Source organism: Aethalodelphis obliquidens, unplaced genomic scaffold (assembly GCF_003676395.1).
Source record: "Aethalodelphis obliquidens isolate GAN/ISIS:26980383/991018 unplaced genomic scaffold, ASM367639v1 scaffold5, whole genome shotgun sequence".
NCBI lineage: Eukaryota > Metazoa > Chordata > Mammalia > Artiodactyla > Delphinidae > Aethalodelphis > Aethalodelphis obliquidens.
In genome coordinates this window covers 54,435,428-54,454,200 of record NW_020837949.1, presented here as the reverse complement: position 1 = coordinate 54,454,200, position 18,773 = coordinate 54,435,428, and the positions used below count along the sequence as shown (strand labels likewise).

Genomic DNA, 18,773 nt, shown 5'->3' with positions numbered 1-18,773 from the left:
TATTATTCTCAATCCTATAATTAAGACTTCTTTATATTATCCTTTCGAGTTTAGATATCTGCTGGATCTTCTGATATTTTTCTCCTATCACTGCTTTGCTTCCCCAGAATACTAAAACATCCTTCAAAGGATAAAATTATGCCCATGGTTACTGGTATAAATGAAGTCAGCAGGGAATTGCATGGGTGTTACTTAGGGCAGACTTGGTCCCAAAATAAACTGGGTCACTTGTTACAGCTGTTCAAAGAGACTTGAGGATTCATTTCGCAAGAAATTTTACTCTCAGGCTTCCCTGGTGGCACAGTGGTTAAGAATCAGCCTGCCAATGCAGGGGACACGGGTTCAAGCCCTGGTCTGGGAAGATGCCACATGCCGTGGAGCGACTAAGCCCATGCACCACGACTACTGAGCCTGCGCTCTAGAGCCCGCGAGCCACAACTACTGAAGCCCGAGCGCCTAGAGCCCATGCTCCGCAACAAGAGAAGCCACCGCAATGAGAAGCCCGCGCACCGCAATGAAGAGTAGCCCCCTATTGCCACAACTAGAGAAAGCCCGCGCGCAGCAACGAAGACCCAAAGCAGCCAAAAATAAATAAATAAAGTTATTAAAAAAAAAAAAAAAAGAAATTTTACTCTCTTAGGCAGGTTCATCTATCCACTAGCTTCAACAGCTGTGTTAATACATATTTTTAACATTGTTACTTAATTTTGAACAGCAATTTACATGTGTATATTAACCTGCCCATCTTATATTAACCTATCTAAATTGAATTCAAATTAGTCCTTGCAAATTAGTTCCCTTTATTTTGAACCTATTACTGCTGTACAAGAGAATTTACCAATCACTTTGGTTTCGTAATGGTGCTGTTGACAAACAAATTAGTTAGCAGTAGGAAGAAAGCTAGCACTTGCTTAATAGTCTTTAAATGCAATTCTTCCGAATCTAGACCCCACTCTGAAGTGAGAGTTGTTTAATTGTCAATGATGGTTACAAGGTCACAAGTCGGTCTGTAGGAAGAATCAATAATATAATTAATGTCTGAATTCTCACTTCTCCCTAAATTGCATTGGGTTAGAACTGGCTGGAGGCTATAGCTTCGCTTTAAGGGTTCAGTACAAAACAGATACTAGAAAGTCATATTTTTATAATATTTTTAGTGATGATTTTATTACTTAGCTTTTTCTGAAATAAATCCTTAAGGCAACAAAAGAATAAGACTTATGGGGACTTGAAAATAGCATGGTTCTAAACAAGTCATGTTTATAATTTTAAAACCTTACTTCAAGCTCAGCATTTAATATTTTCTCTAAAATATTTTTAAAGAAATCGAAGGGTGGGACTCTCTTAAATGACTTTGAATTAATTCTCGGGTTTTTAAAAAGCATATGTGATGGTAGAAATTAAAAGAAAGATATTAACTACAATTCTATCAATGGATTTAAAAGACTTTACATTAAAATGTAATATTTCCTTCAGTATTTTAGACCTTGTTTCTGGTAGAAAAAATATAAATCCTATGTTCACGGAAAATGCAAATAATAAATATCTCTGAAGTGATATCTTAAAGAGAAACCGTGTTCTTATTTTGTGAAAAATCATATTCTGAAGAACTATCTGCCCTCAAAAGTAAAAGCGTATTTACTGAACCTAGCATCTTTTAAGAAAATTCAGAGATGGAGCACAATGCACACAGCTTTTAAAATTTCTAAAGCAGCAACACCAGAGGATCACACAGCCTGATTTTTGTCAATGAAGTTAACTACTTCTATTGTGACACGAACAGTACCTCTCACAGAAAGCAAGCATCAGGTCTTAGGTGGTCAGAATGAAGCAAAGCAACGCAAAGCTTGAATACTACTTCAGTTGTCTTTTTTTTTTGAAAGACATGAGATAACCTAGTTTCTCCTGATATGGACAAAAGCATCTTCTCTGAGAGGCATCCCACCAGTCACTTGCAATGGTTGAACAAGAAAGGCCATTCGTCTGGGCATATAGATGACAGGTGCTGAATACAAGTTGTGAAAATGAACAGCTGGAGTGGGCCAGGTGTAAATGCTGTTGGGGTCACATCCACAAGGGGACAGTGGATGAACTATCACTCAGCATCGTCTACAGACCTCCCCCTCCCCCATCCTGTCTTTTGTAGACTACTCTAAGTGGATAAAAATTGCCATTTATTTTTCTGGGTGATTTGGACATCATTCTAGTCCTGTCCCTCTGAAGGAAGGAAACAAGAGGGTTAGCTAAATTGGAGGCTATTCTCCACAAACGTCACTCTGCGTGGATTTGCCAGATTTTCCTGTTACTTCAGAGAAAGGGTTAGAGATTCAATGGCTTTGTCAAGAATTGTTTCATAAAGTGGTTAGTGGCACAAAACTTTTTGAGCAATTGTGAGAAATGTGTTTGATCATTTAACGAAGACAGGAACTGTTATATGTATATATTACCTGGTATATGAAAGCACTTAATTAAAATGTGTTACCACTGATCAGTGAAGTTAGGGTGAAGGAGGATAAAAGGGTGAGGAACACATAGAGAATGTTCCCTCCCAGCCGAGGGCGTGCTTCCTGTGGGAGATTCTAGATATTAAGAACTGACCCTTCAAATGGAAAATACGAAGTCTTGTGTTAGACAAAAATAATTATACTGGTGTGTTCTTCTTAGTATGAATTTAATCAAAACAAACTGCCAAATCTTTCAAATAATCCATGGAAGATTTTAATGTATTCATTCCATGAGTTCCTCACAGTAAGCTATCTGCTGTTACCTACTGACAGCATTGATTAAAGGCATTTTTATTATCAAAAGTTTTTCTTAGGCTTCCCTGGTGGAGCAGTGGTTGAGAGTCCGCCTGCCGATGCAGGAGACACGGGTTCGTGCCCCGGTCCGGGAAGATCCCACATACCGCAGAGCGGCTATGCCCGTGAGCCACAGCCACGGAGCCTGTGCGTCCGGAGCCTGTGCTCCGCAACGGGAAAGGCCACAACAATGAGAGGACCGCGTACAGCAAAAAAAAAAAAAAAAAGTTTTTCTTGTTTGTTCCATAATTGATGGCATCTAAAATTAAACATGTCATAACGGTAAAAAGGGAGACAATAACACTAAATTCCCCATAGACAAAATTTTGTTATGACAAATTATAGTTTACTTAATCAAAGCAGATCTAGTTACCTTTTCCCTAATATAATGCTTGAAATGTGATACAGTCAGAGTGACTCAATTACTCTGCTTCCCAACTTTCAATGATTTACTAGCAGTTTGGCTTGCTATAGAAGACCCCTGAATAACTTGAGACACCCAGATCTTCAGATGTCATCAAATTTAGAAACCAATAAATAAAGCTATTTCAACAAGGTCAGATGAGAGATTAAATAAACAGAGTCCATGTATTCCAAGTGATACGTGTGCTTAGCTTCCCAATAAGGCTCAGGGTAAACTAAAAACATTTGAAAGATCAGTTTTATCTCGCTCAAAGGTTGTCACCAACATTATTTAGATTAGAAAGTCAGTTGATATACTGTACTTAAGAAATGCTATTTTGCTGATGCTAAAACATTTCTTGGAATCTAGTTAGAAGAAGAGTGAGCACAGTGAATTTCAGGATTAACAACTCTGGGAACCCAAAATCACAGATTGTTGGCTCAGGTGGAACATGGGGGCTGGTACACAGTTAGGGCTTAATAACTGTTTAATGGTTAAACGAATGGATGAATAGACAACTGGGTGAACAAATGAAAGAATGTCATGACAAATTTATCAAGAGAGTTTTAAAAATTAAGAGAGAAAAAGAGAGCGAGTATAAGCTGTATAAAAAAACTTACTTATTCCATGCTTGTCTAAGGTTTTTAGAGCTGTACAGGGTAAAGCGTTCTGAAATGAAAAAGAAAAATGATAAACAATCTTTGTTTCAAAAGTCTATATTGCCAGTATGTTAAAAAAAGACTTTTAAAAAGCTACTGCTCGATTTAGCCATAGCTATGCTAGACATGCTAGGTCTTCACCTTAGATTAAACAAAAGAGTAAAACAGGAAGAGCTAAACATTTTAAACAATGAAGCATTGTTTTCTTTTGTCTAGGGTGATTTGTTTCATAATCTGGTTTCCTAGTAATTATTTCTTAGAATAACTAAGTTTTAAATGGGTTGAAAAAAGAAATGCAAATTCCAAATATGCAAACTGTAGGTAGATTTATAGAAGAATATTGCCACATTGGTCCAGTGAAACCTGCTGTTTTTTCTATGAAGACATCTCTGACCAAACACAGTAGTGCTGGCTCTCCTTGCTTATACTATATGGCATTTACACATACTCAAAGCCAAACCACCAACGTCCTGTAGTGTATACTTACATTTACCATTGAACAATCTTTATATTTTTAAAATGAAAACACAACATGTTTGTTTTACCAAGTTAGACAATAAAGTGGCATAGAATATACATTAATAATCTCTTCTCCTGCTCCCCATTTTTCACTCCTGATGATATAGCAATTGTTAATGGCTTGGTATGTCTCTTTCCACATATTTATGTTCATAAATACAAATCTATCCATATATACAAATATATATATATACTATTTTAATTTTTAAATGCATTGTACAATAAACATTCTCTGAAATTTTTTAGGCATCTAATAATATATAGTGAATAGTCCTTCGAATAAAATAATATGTAACAATTGTTTTAAATCTGTGTAATATTCCATAGGGTAGAAGTACATAAATTATTGGAGCATTCTCCTACTGATGAAAATTTAGGTAGTTTCCAGCCCCTTTTTTTCTTAAAAACAATTTTTCAATAAATAATCCTTGCACATCTATGTCTATATACTGATGCTTTCTTTTCTGTCAAATAGATTCCCCAATATAGAACTGCCTGGCAAATGGTATGCATATTTCACATTTTAATAGCTGCTGACAGATTACTTTTCATTTTCCCACCAGCAATAAAAAAATAATGTCTCTTTTATATTATGCATTCCTGGGATGCAAGGATGGTTCAATATATGCAAATCAATAAATGTGATACATTATGTTAACAGAATGAAAGATAAAAATCACATGATCATCTCAATAGATGCAGAAAAAACATCTGACAAATTTTCAACATCCATTCATGATATAAACTCTCAATATTTTGGGTATAGATGGAACATACCTCAACACAATAAAGTCCATATATGACAAGCCCACAGCTAACACCATACTGGATGGTGAAAGGCAGAACTCTTAGTGGAAAAGACAAGGTGGCTACTCTCACCATTCCTGTTCAACACACTATTGGAAGTCCTAGTCAGAACAATCAAGCAAGAAATAAACAAAAAAAACCCAAACCCCAACCAACCAAACAAACAAAAAAAAAACACATCTTAATTGGAAATGAAAAAGTAAAACTGTTGCTGTTTGCAGACATGATTTTTTTATATATAGACGATCTTAATAAAGACTCCACCAAAAACTTGTTAGACCTAATCAACAAATTCAGGGAAGTTGCAGGACATAAACTCAATATACAAAAATCAGTTGCATTTCTATACACTAATAATGATTAATCTGAAAAGGAAATAAACAATCCTATTTACAATAGCATCAAAAAATATAAAATACCTAGGAATAAGTTCAGCAAAGTAGGTAAAAGATCTGTACACTGAAAACTATAAGACATTGATGAAAGAAATTGAAGAAGACACAAATAAGTGGAAAGATAGTCCATACTCATCATTGGAAGAATTAATACCTTGGTAAAATGTTCATACTACCCAAAGGCATCTATAGATTTAACTCAATCCCTATCAAGATTCCAATGGCATTTATTTTTTTACAGAAACAGAAAAAAGCAATCATAAAATTCATATGGAACCACAAAAGACCCTGAATAGCCAAGGCAATAATAAGAACGAAGTTGGAGGTATTACACTTCCTGATTTCAAACTATATCACAAAGCTATAGTAATATACATACTATGGTACATATATATGCCAGTATGATACTGGCATAAAAACAGACACATAGACTAATGGAACAGAATTGAGAGCCCAGAAATAAACTCATGCATATATATGGTCAACGTTTGACAAGGGAACCAAAATACTCAGTGGAGAAAAGACAGACTCTTTAATAAATGGTGCTGGGAAAATAATGATACTCACATGCAAAAGAATGAAACTGGACCTCTATCACTCACAAAACCTGGAAGAGGATTAAAGACTTACGTAAGACCTGAAACCACAGAAGAAAACCAGGAAAAATCTCCTTGACTTTAGTCTTCATAATGATTTTATGGATACAACACCCAAAACACAGGCAACAAAAGCAAAAATAAATAAGCGGAACTACATCAATCTAAAAAGCTTCTGCACAGCAAAAGAAACAATAAACAAAATGAACAGGCAAGGTACAGAATGGGAGAAAATATTTGCAAACCACATATCTGAAAAATGGCTAATATCTAAAATACAGAAGGGACCCATATAACTCATTAGCAAGAGAACAAATAATCCAATTAAAAAATGGGCAAAGGACCTGAAGAGACATTTTTCCAAGGAAGATATTCACATGTCCAAGTACATGAAAAGGTGCTTGATCTCACTAATCATCAGGGAAATGCAAATCAGAACCACAATAAGATATCATCTCACACCTGTTAGAATGTCTGTTATTGAAGGGATGAGATAACAAGTGCTTGTGAGAATGAGGAGAAAAGGGAACCCTTAGGCGCTGCTGGTGGGAACTTAAACTGGTACAGCCATTATGGAAAAGAGTATGGAGTTTTCTCATAAAAATTAAAAATAGAATTACCACATGACCCAGCAATTGGGTACATATCTGAAGGGAACTAAAGAGATTTCTGCACCCCTATGTTCACTGCAGCATTGTTTACAATAGCCAAGACATGGAAGCAACCTAAATGTCCCCTGATGGATGAATGGATAGAGAAGATGTGGAGCATGTACACACCAGAATGTTACTCAGCCATAGAAAGGAAGGAAATTTTGCCACAACATGGATGGACCCTGAGGGCATTATGCTAAGAGAAATAAATCAGACAGAGAAAGACAGATACTGTATGGTCTCTCTTCTAGGTGGAATCTAAAGAATACTTAAACTCATAGAAGCAGAGGACAGGCAACAGAAGTGGTTGCCAGAGGTGGGGCATAGGGTTGGAGGTGGGGCAATAGGTGAAAGTAGTCAAAGGGTACAAACTCCCAGTTACAAGATGAATAAGTTCTGGGGATGTAATGTACAGCATGGTGACTATAGTTAACAATACTGCACTGAATATTTGCAAGTTGCCAAGAGAGTAGATTTTAAAAGTTTTCACTCAAAAAAAAAAAAAAAAATTGAAACTCTGTGAAGTAATGGATGTGTTAACTAAACTTATCGTGGCAATCATTCTGTAATATATACACATATAAAATCACTGTGCTGTACAACTTAGACTTACACAGTGCTTTATGTCAATTATAACTCAATAAAGCTGAGGGACAAGACAGTGTTCTAGCAAAATAAAACACAGAGGTATGAGGTTGAGTGACTAGTGTGAGAGGGACCCTTCAGGTTGGGTGATGAAGGAAAATGAGTTGCAAATAAAAGCCAACCAACACAATAAACAAAGTTCCTACTGGAAATCTGGTTGGAGTTGCATTAAAATGTATATTTATCCGAAAAGGCTGATATAAAATCTTTGTACATAACAATATGTTGTGTCTTTCCATTTAGAAAGGATCTGTGTGTACATCCTCCAGTAAAATTAAATGATCTCCTTTTCATATTGATCTCATTTCTTCTTAATCATTTAATACTTAATAGGCTTAATTCTTCTTAGTATTAGTTGGTGCCTTTTGTTAGTGTTGTCTGCTTTGATTTATAAGCTTTTAAAGAAAAGAAAGTGATTTATATTGCTTTTGTTATGGTATGTTTCACGTATAAGAATACCATTAGATAAAAAGAACAAAAAGAAATTTAAGAACACACTCAGGTTCCTATCTCTAATTACAAAGTTTATTCAAAAGAAATCTCTGCAATGATTCATTCATTCAACTATTTACTGAGCAACTACTGTGAGCCAGGTACACCTCTTGGAGCTGAAGATACAGAGAAAGAACCAAACAGAAGACCTTCCTGCCTGTAGGGAGCTCTCATTCCAGTAGGGCATGTGCAGGGCTAGAGTGAGCCTGGAGGATGGGGTGTCTGGAGCAGACAGACAGCCCAGGAGAGATGGGCAGAAGACCGGCTCACACAGACTTTGTGGCCTTTAAGATATGATTTAGAATTTTTTTTTTTAAGGATCACTCTGGCTTCTGTTTGGAGAGTATACTACCAGGGGAAATAGTGTACATTAGCTGAAGAGCAGGCCTGATTACAAATATCCATTGTTCTACAGCTACAGGCAAAAGTGCTCACCAACAATTATGTATTTATTTGTTTCAAAAGAATGCCTAACATTTGAATTTATTCTCTACTAGATTGCATTATATAAGACCCAACATAATTCAGTCAGTTGGTGTAGAACAGAAATGTAAAGGCATATTCTAGGTTTGAGAATTAACTGACAAAGAAAGGAGAAATGGGAAGAATAGTTTTTTATAGAGGTTTAAGAAATTATTTTTATCTAAAAGTCTGGTATAAAAAGCAAGATATATTTTAAAAATAATTACATCAAATGTCCTTGTAAAACAAATTTGATCTCCTTAACTTTGTACTCCCCACAAAGCAATTTTAATAATTTGCTATGATTTCAGGAAAGAACAAGAATTCCATTACAGATAAAATTAATACAATCTTGGATTTACAAGTAAATTATTATTCTTAGCAATTAATGACTGCACATAAATATGAGTTCTAAGAATTGCCTCTATTTAGAGCTTGACAGGATATGCTAATAGAAATTTTTTTTTTCAGAAATACAATATGTCAGTTTTAGCTACGCATAAAAGAGCCAAAATTGATAGAGAAACATGCCATATGAAAATAGAAAAAATAAGGAAGAACAAAGTCTTCCTACCTTTACCTTCTGTCACTACTCACATAAACTCTTAATTCTTTTAGCAGATGTCACCTGGGCACCTGCTTGTATGCCAGGCACTGCACTGGGCGATGGGCACACAAAAATGAGGACGTCCCGGTTACAGTTCAGTGGCCCAGAAATGTAAATACAGAATTACCAACACGGGGTGAAAATGCTACAATGTGGATATGGACGCAGTCCCCTGGAAGCACAGAGGCAGAGCCACTAACCCCATCTGTTTTCTTTTCCAAATGAAGACAGGATAAACTCAAATATCTGAAGCTGGCTCCAGTAACACACAGGACCTGATCTCTTGTATACAACATCTTTCAGATCTTAACTGTCCAAGTACACAATTTCAAATGGAGCCATTTCTAACATTTTCTGCAACGAGCATGCGTAACGTTTATAATTAGATTTTTTAAATTCTATTTTTAAAACGATTTCCATCGTGAGTAAAAGCAATGTTCCATTAGAATGTAAGCAACCTAATTTCACTAGGTAAGTTTTGGAAACAAAAAGGTGCTTAAATTAGTGCCCCAAAACAGTAACAGGTGTATTTAATAAAATAGTCAACTGCTTATGAATAATTTTAACAGATTATTCGAGTATTTGATTAGGAGTGTTTTATACTGTTCTCCTCCAGTTAGGTTTATTTTGTCACTATTTTAATTTCAGCTTTCTCTTTCCAATTATGTTTAAACTAGAAGTTTAGAATGCCGTGATTTAAAGCATAGACTAACTCACAGCATAACAGAAGTGCAATTAATTTAAACCTGCAGGCTGATTTTCCCCTTCTCCTCTTATTGCAGGGACACTGCAGAGGATGGTCGCACACAGTGGGCGGCCAGGGAGGATAGCTGGTAGAGATGAAGAAATCACTAACTCTGTAACATGGTGGGGCAGGGGACAGAGGCTGGAAGGGTTTTGCTCGAACTGCCATGCTTATACACAGCAATTCGTTGAGATTCCACAGGAAAACACTGGAGAACAATGCTATATATTCTAAAGTTTCCTAGCTTAGAAGAGCTAAACCTGAAATGGCTTGAGGCAGTGTGAAAACAGATAAAACCTAAATTGGAATTTACTCATTTGCTTATATATATGTACTGTATACTCTAGGAAAGTAACTTTAATTTTTAATACCCTTATCCCCTTCTCACCAATGTTTTTTGGATCTTATGAGATACTGCTGTGTTTTTAACGTCAATAACAAGGAAACATATGAGTAAGTAGTCAAATCAAGCAATCAATTAAAACCCCCAAGTACTGGATTGGCCAAAAAGTTCGTTCGGGTTTTTCTGTAACATCTTACGGAAAAAAACAAACGAACTTTTTGCCTAACCCAATATGTTCAAAGGACTTGAAAGGCTAAAGCAGGATTTGTAAGAACACTTTTCTTTCTTTTTTTAGGGGGGAGGGGTGCATGGAAAGGAGGGGTGGCAACAGAGACAAGATCTTTAAAAGTCTCAAACTTGTAAAGCAACTATACTCTAATAAAAATTTTTTTAAAAGTCTCAAACTTTAGTACACCTTTTACAAATGGATTTAATAGCATCTGATTTTTAAATAATATCATGGAATAACTGTAAGTCAATACAAAAATGAGTAATGTCCAGGGACTTCCCTGGTGGTGCAGTGGTTAAGAACCCGCCTGCCAATGCAGGGACATGGGTTCCAGCCCTGGTCTGGGAAGATCCCACATGCCGTGGAGCAACTAAGCCCGTGAGCCACAACTACTGAGCCTAAGTGCCTCAGCTACTGAAGCCCATGCGCCTAGAGCTTCTCTTGTGCTTTGCAACAAGAAAAGCCACCACAGTGAGAAGCGCGTGCACTGCAGCGAAGAGTAGCCCCGGCTTGCCACAACTAGAGAAAGCCCACGCACAGCAACGAAGACCCAACACAGCCAAAAAATAAATTAAAAGAAAGAGTAATGTCCAAAATGCCACAGTAAATGTTTGATTATTTTATAATGAACACCTCTAAACTATATATTCAACTACTCACTATTTAAATTCTTTAGGATTATTTTGCATTTTAACAAATGCATTTACTCTTTTCTCCTGAGTTTGTAAGAAAGTAGTAATGACTTAAGTCAAGAGCTGTGACCAGACTATCATCTGGTGGAGGTGTTGAACCTGAAGCCTTTCTCAGGATTGCTTCAGTGGAGGGAAAAGAGTCCGGTCCTTTATGAGGATGAACAATAAACACAGTCACGAATCACTCTGGTGATGCTTCCAACAATCACTTTAGTTACTTGTTTATGTAACAGATAATAGCCTTCAATCTTTTAAGGTTAGAAGACATGAGTATTCATTCATTCTCTCACTCACTCTACAAATATTTCTTGTGTGCCTGTTTGCCAGGCACTGTGGACCCAGCAGTGCACAAAACGTACAAGGTCATCTGTAGCCTACAATGAATCATGGGATCCAATACTAAGGGGCCAGCAATGGAAGAAAATCTATTTACAAGTATTCACAAGAATTTTTATGCAAATGTGACTTCTTATGGTTATAAGGAAAACCAAGCCAGCAGTCAACATTTCAGCTGATATTCTGACCAAGACATAGAAAAGGTGGATTTAAACCATCTATGGTTCTCAGACCAGAGTAAAGCAGAATTCATGCACAGTAGACGACAGTTTATCCCAAACAGAGAGGGCTAGACTTGTTCCAAAATATGGGGATTTTAGATATGTCAATTCCAAAAAAGCATAGGGATCCAAACAGGCATTTTAGAAATAAGATGTATGTCTGCACAACTGTAATTCACAGCTTTAAAACTCTTGCTGTCCCTCATATATATAACGGCTGTGATTTCACACAGCTCCAGCGTTACCAGCGAGAGGCTCTGACGTGACATGCTAACCTGTAACAGAATCTCACTGCCCTGTTGCTGTCACCCAGAGGGGTTTCCTTAAAATGCTGAGTAGCCATCTTCAGTCCTGAAAATAGGAGACTGCAGCATCCTGCCCTGCCCTGGCTGCAGCAAATCATCCTTCGATTACCAACGGTGTGTGTTTTAAAATGAGCAATCTCTGAGCAACTTCTAGAAACAAACGTCTACTCTGTACGTTAAACGTTCTTACTTCCTATGGCATTTGGTTTTTCCAACAGACATACAAATGGGTTTGTGAGCGCATATTCCCAGCTGAGGTCTTCAAACCAACCACACCTTTCTCAACCTAAAAGTCACGGAACACTTCTCTTTCGGTAAGATGTTTTTCTTTAGAGAAGTAAAGTTTAATCAGTTAGGCATTTATCACAGTCTAAAGTGTACTATTCACAAATGGGACTGAATCTTTACGGCTCCCAGAAAAGAAAGGAGAAGAATGATTTTGTGTCTCACTCTCCATGCATCCCGACCCATCCCTCCATCCAAACTCTCCACAGGGAGAAAGAGATCAGGAAGACAGCACTCAGCACCTTCTAGGGGAAATGTGAGCAATCAGGTAGTCTGACCACTTCATTCTACAAATGACTAAGCTAAGGTTAGAAAGGTTGAGTTGACGAGCCCATGATCCAGGCTAGTGGCAGAGGCTGAATCAGGACTCTATTCCCGGTTTATCACTTGTTACCAAAAAGCTGGGTTACCCAAGCTCTTTGGTAACAGTTCTTTCAGTACCTTGAAAATGATCTGTATCTTCATTTATGCTGATTTCCACTCATAGGTTGAAACTCTAATTCTTTTCTTAGATATGATTGTAACCAAATCACACAAATTGGACACTATACAAGGATTTTAATCCTCTTGGGGTGGGAGGGAGCATAATTACTGAAGAAGTGTTTGTTTGGTGACTGGCATTCTATATCAACTTTGGCGCGATGAGGTGTGGATAACTCCCAAACTGAATTTTTCAAAATTGCAAGAGTAGAAGTAATGAAACCAGTATACCTAAGGATTTTTTTGTTTTTGCTTTTGTTTTCAATAAAGCTGCAATCAGAAGAACTTCACTTCTCTTTGAAAATTTAATCTCACTACATTTTCTCTGGCATTTTCTGGACACTGTTAGTCTCCATCATTTGTGATGCCCTCTAGTGAAAATAAATGGGAAATTCTTCAAGCAGATACAGAGAAAGTCAGTACAGATAGTCCCTGCTTTGCACTGAAATGAATTTCTACAATTTATAAAGATATCTCCCCCCATAGGTCTGCCCACTGGGGAAGAGCTGAATTATTATTTTACATTTTTCAGTAATTATCATGATTTTTGGCCATTTAAAATTTTTATTTTATAGCGTTGGCTATATGTATGACTTTTTGCATATCAAATCCTTGGTCGGTTATGGACCTGTTGGGAAAAACCTATGCCCCATGTCTATGGCATCACTGTTAACTGGTGTGAGAATAATTTCCCCTGAGCCAGGACTTGCTATTACAGACCATTCTCAGCCCAGAGCTGTGGGCAGAAACTACCAATCAAGAGGAGTTCACACTTGAGATGAAGCCCCTTACCATCTCTGAAATAGGTCTGTGACTTTTTGTAGACAGTAGGTCCCTTTGCAAACAAAACATCAATTTCCTCCCCCGCTCAAAAACCCTCCATTGATTCCTTTCGCACTTCAAATAAAATCCTAGCTCTTCACCTTGACGTTCAGTGACCCACCCCTGCTGCTCTGTCCGTGGTCAGCTTCTCCAGCCACACTGATTTGTAATTTGTCTACTATTTGTCTCCCCTCTAGCACGGAAGCCCCATGAGCAACGGGTTTATCTGCTTTGTTCACGACTGTGTCTTCAGCATCTACAATGCTGCCTGCCACCTAGCGAGTACTTATTAAGAATCTGAGCTCATGAGAGTATCTGGCGCATGGTTCCTGCTGCTTGAAACGTGGCCACTCAACTCCAGCATTTTCTCCCCTGCTCTCAGCCAGCAGTGACCCCCAGCATGATTGCCACAATCAGAAAGTATGAAAGTCAAGACAGCCTGACCTTCTTGTCACACTTAACGTTGTTTTAACTTCCTCTGCTCTATAAAGTTCACTTATTTTATAAATTTACTAATTAACTGGCTTTTTCACTATGTGACCGGAGTGGTATTTACTGGTAGGATGAAGAACGGCAGAGTTGAAGAAGGTGGTGGTTGATGCTTGAGGGAGAGAGCTCTAAATGTCCTGAGCCTTGGGACAGGCAGACCCATAAGGTTTTTAGCAATAAAATCTGAGATAAGGGCCATATATTTGCAGATTAATTTTTCAAGTCGATTTTTATAACCATTACATAGTTATACCCTTGTACATTCAGATGTTACCCATGACCGTTACATTTGCTATCAATCGCTCAAAAAAAAAAAAAAAAGACATATAAAAAGATTCTTGAGGTAAAGCATAAAGTGGGAAAGAAAACACCGGGCAGAGGACACAGTATAAATGGTACAAAATATTACTTTGTATGTTACATGCCCCTAACAGTTTAAAAGCACTTTTATACCAATTACACAGCCAGCTCAAATCTTCTTAAAAATAGGTAAAGTATAAGTATGTAAAAAGTAATGAAGAGGACGTAAAAATGGATTATCTCATTTAACGTCCATAGGAGTTCCATGAGCTGGAGGGAGCAGACGGGATGCTTCTGGAAGAGGAAGGAAGATGGCCCTGCATGTCCACAGGTGTCTCCTGACAGCAGGCGTGGTCTGTGCAGGGCAACATCATGGCACGAAACCACCCTCCTCTCAACCGCCCTGCACTGAATATCCCACCAAACAATTTCTACTGCTTCTGCAGTTTTTCCATCACCTTCTAACAGACTAGGGGAAGTCCAGAGTGTGAACAAAGGCTACAGGTTCAGATCTCCTCTGGTGTGCAAATCATGGAACTGGGCAATTCCCATAAAATGTACCAAGGACTGTACATTTAAAACTAAACACCCACAGACGGTGTTTGGAGTGGACAATTTATTGGAAGCACAAGTTTTAAAGAAGATACCCATATTTAGCAGGTGGAGGGTGGGTTCTGGTACCTACAAGAAGATATATAGAGATCTTTTCCAAGATGCCACCAGGCAGGGCTGAGAAGAGGCTGACAATTCTCCCTCATCATACTCCTATGTTTGCAGACGGGGAAGCTCTCTTAAAGAGACTGGCAGGCATCCGTAAGAATGGCAGGCCAGGGACTGCAGGCCTGGGTTTGCGTTTGGGCTCCGCTACATACTGCAGATGTGGCCTTGGACAAGCCACACAATCTCTCCAAGCCTCAGTCTCCCAGTTTCCTTGTCCATAAATTGGGATAACAGTATTAGGACAATAACATTATAATAACTCAGGAGTTATTCTAAATACCAACTGAGATAATATGTTGAAATGCTTTGTAAATAATAAAATACAACATAAAACGTAAGGTGTTATCATCATGGTATTCTGTTTCTTTTTAATTAAAAAAAAATTTTTTTTAATTCTTTTGGCTGCGTTGGGTCTTTGTTGCTGTGCGTGGACTTTCTCTAGCTGCGGCAAGCGGGGGCTACTCTTAGTTGTGGTGTGTGGGCTTCTCATTGCGGTGGCTTCTCTTGTTGTGGAGCATGGGCTCTAGGGCACGTGGGCTTCAGCAGTTGTGGCACATGGGTTCAGTAGTTGTGGCTCGTGGGTTCAGTAGTTGTGGCTCACGGGCCCTAGAGCGCAGGCTCAGTAGTTGTGGCGCATGGGCTTAGTTGCTCCGCAGCATGTGAGATCTTCCTGGACCAGGGCTCGAGCCCGTGTCCCCTGCATTGTCAGGTGGATTCTTAACCACTGTGCCACCAGGGAAGTCCCATCATGGTATTCTGAAAAAATTTACATCTTCCCTCTGGAATTAAGAAGTCTGAATCTACTTAGTTTGGGGGCCTCAGTTAGGCCTGTGAATAGCTGGAATTGAGGAGAAGTTTTTTACCTCATTACAGAGTCTGAGTACAACTACGTCCATATTTATACGTTGCCTTCAAGATCAGTGTGTCTGTGAGCTTAGTTTGGGGCACAGAATGTTTAAAATACTCCCTTTTTGCAATTTGCCTCCAACGGCAAATTTGTTGCTAGAAATTCTGACTTTAACAAACTTTCCTTAATCAAACTGCTTTTTGGATTAGATAACTTTCTCTTCAGAATAATATAATCACTTTAGAAATACTCTGTTCCCTTGCTTGATTTGGGAAAAATAGAATTATTTCAGTCTAAATTTCATTACTTTTAATTGCTTCCTGTCTAGCAACATTTTTCTCTCCCTGAATTTTACAGTGCCTTCCTTTTCTGAACTCCTGAATAACAACTGGTCATTAAATAGTTGTTGAATGCCCCTTTTGTTGGAAGCATTTAAGAGATGAAAAAAGTTTCATACATGGACTCCACATGTTATTTTGGGGCCAAAGTATTTCATACAAAGTGATGTTTATGGGTCCATGTTTTACTAAGTACAGAGCTCAGATCCTTCCTACTTTTTTGCTACTTTCTTGATAGACTAATTGTCAGTAAACTGTTCATTAGAAGAAGGTCAACGAGAAATTGTAATACAGATGCAGTAGCATGATCATCCATGATTCATGCTGCAAAAAAAGGGCACTGAACTGAAACCCAGGGAGACCTCCTGGGATCTACTTTCATCTCTGACACTGACTTTGAGGAAGTCCTTTAACATCTCTGACCTCAGGTTCCTAGCCTTACAAAGGACTGAGCAGGGCTATATGCCCCCTGGAACTTCTTCCGGCTCTAATGTTCAATTTGCTTAAATAGTTACCGCACAACCGAAACACCGCTCTTACTCCCAGCTCAAGCAGCCCAAGGGTTTTCCTTGACAGTAGGAAACTGCAAAATCTTCTCAGAATTCTCAGCACCTCACCCTGATTCTACTAGTCTGGAGAACCTCAAATGCCTACCTATATTCTGCCCTGATCTGGGGCTACCACAATTCTACAAATCCCAAACAACCCCTCCAATACATACCCAAGATGTGTTTTTAAAAAATATTAAAGCTAAGTCTGTCTTATAACAAAGAATTCCAAGCACCACTTCACCAGAGGTGTATGAGCCATGTGGCCTCTGTTGACATAAAGTAGCAGAGGGCAAAGCAGGCAGGGCAAAGTGGTCCTGGGAGTCACACAGGGAAGGCTCTTCCCATCCCAGAAGGAAATGGAGCAGAGGGCATTACGCAAAAGCATCCCAGTAGTGAGTCATGAAACAAGTGAAAGGGAAAATGTAGTAATTTTGCAGTAGACTCTTACTTTTTGATAGAGAATGGGGTTTGGCCTGTGATGAATCTCATCGAAGGTGACAGAATTACTGAAGTGCTAAGAATACCACGGTGTCACCTTTCACCTCCGAGGCTGGCCCACAGCAAGCATCCTGAGGATAGAGATAGAAGGAGACACTCTAGTATGAGAGGTGGGGAGAAGGGGGAAAGAGGGGGAAGGAAGGACAGAGAGGGACTAGAGAGGGGGAGAGGGAGAGAGGGAGAGACCCCTAATTTTGAGACCATAAACCACAGAAACTGAGGGTGAGGAAAAAGAAGTGAGAAGGCAATCAGGTTCAAAGAAGACACAGACCCATTTCCCACTTCTTTTGAGAGAAATTTAAATAGAAGTAAATGATGGGGAAGTGGCAGCTCCCAAGGTTAGATTTCTTATTATATGTAACACACACGTGTGTGTGTACGTGCGCATGTGTGTGTTACACATATATTTATTTATTTTATGCAGCTGTGGCCTGTCCCAGCTGCCTGGTTGCTATGGGAATAAGCTGAAGTTAAGGAATTTTGTGTCAGCATAAATATAAGTGCAGAAGAGGACACATACAGGCTAAATTCTAAAGAATCAATCCCAGTTGTTATCTAGTTGTTCTTTTAAAATCTTAACAATTGTTCTAAGCCAACACAGAATTTTTTTCTCTTGAGGCAAAACAAGTTAAACAAGACTAGTAAGATATGAGAGTGAGGATTACTTTCAAAATTCCTTAAAAATTAGAGTCATTTTTTAAAATTCCAGAGAAGCAAAACTTGTTTATAGAAAAATGATACTTTCTCTAATATATAAAGAACCCCTAGAAATTAGTAAGAATATGACAAATGACACGTAACTCTACTGTAAATTGGCAAAAGATACTAGTTGCTCACAGAAAAGGAAATACAAGTGATCCTGAAACATATGAAAAGATGCTCAGCCTCGTCATAAAAGAAGCATGTAAATTTAAATTATATTAAGATTTTTTTTGTCACCTAACAGGCAAAATTGAAAAGTTTGGAGTGGAGAAGAAGCGTGGAGTGGAGAAGAAGCGTTCTCATGTATTGCTGGTAACAGAGCCAACTGGTACCATCCTTTTGGACAACAATTTGACAGAAGTGTTCAAAAGTATAATTGTATACAGTTGACCCCTGAACAACACAGGAGGTAGGGGCGTTGACTCTTCTGCAGTCGAAAATCTGCCTATAATTTATAGTCTGTACTTGGTATCTGTGGTTCCACATCCCTGATTCAATCAACCGCCATGGAGTACTGTAGTGGGTATTAATGAAAAAAGTCCACGTATGATGGATCCATACAGCTCAACCCGTGCTGTTCAAGGGTCACTGTATACTTATTAATTCTTCAACCCTACTTCTGGTAATTCATCCTTCAGATATACTTGTACAGATGTGATGCGCCTATTTATGTGTGTGTATACAGGTTATAATATTTATAATGGCAAAAACACTGGAAACAACCCAAATGTCCATAAGTAGGGACAGGTTAAATCCATACAATGTAAAACAATGTGGCTGCAGGAAAAGAGGGAAGCCACACTGGCCTCCTCTATACAGTGACATGAGAGGACC

At 38.3% G+C, this 18,773-nt stretch overlaps 1 protein-coding gene across 5 annotated transcripts in view; it reads right to left on the bottom strand.

Moving 5' to 3' along the window:
• Window positions 1–18,773, bottom strand: part of CDK14 (cyclin dependent kinase 14) — a 704,276-nt gene that overhangs the window by 109,237 nt on the left and 576,266 nt on the right. For all 5 annotated transcript variants that reach the window (XM_027102392.1, XM_027102393.1, XM_027102395.1 and 2 more), the window contains one exon: window positions 3,822–3,870. In XM_027102392.1, the coding sequence (XP_026958193.1) occupies window positions 3,822–3,870 (49 nt within the window). The remainder of the gene's footprint in view (window positions 1–3,821; window positions 3,871–18,773) is intronic.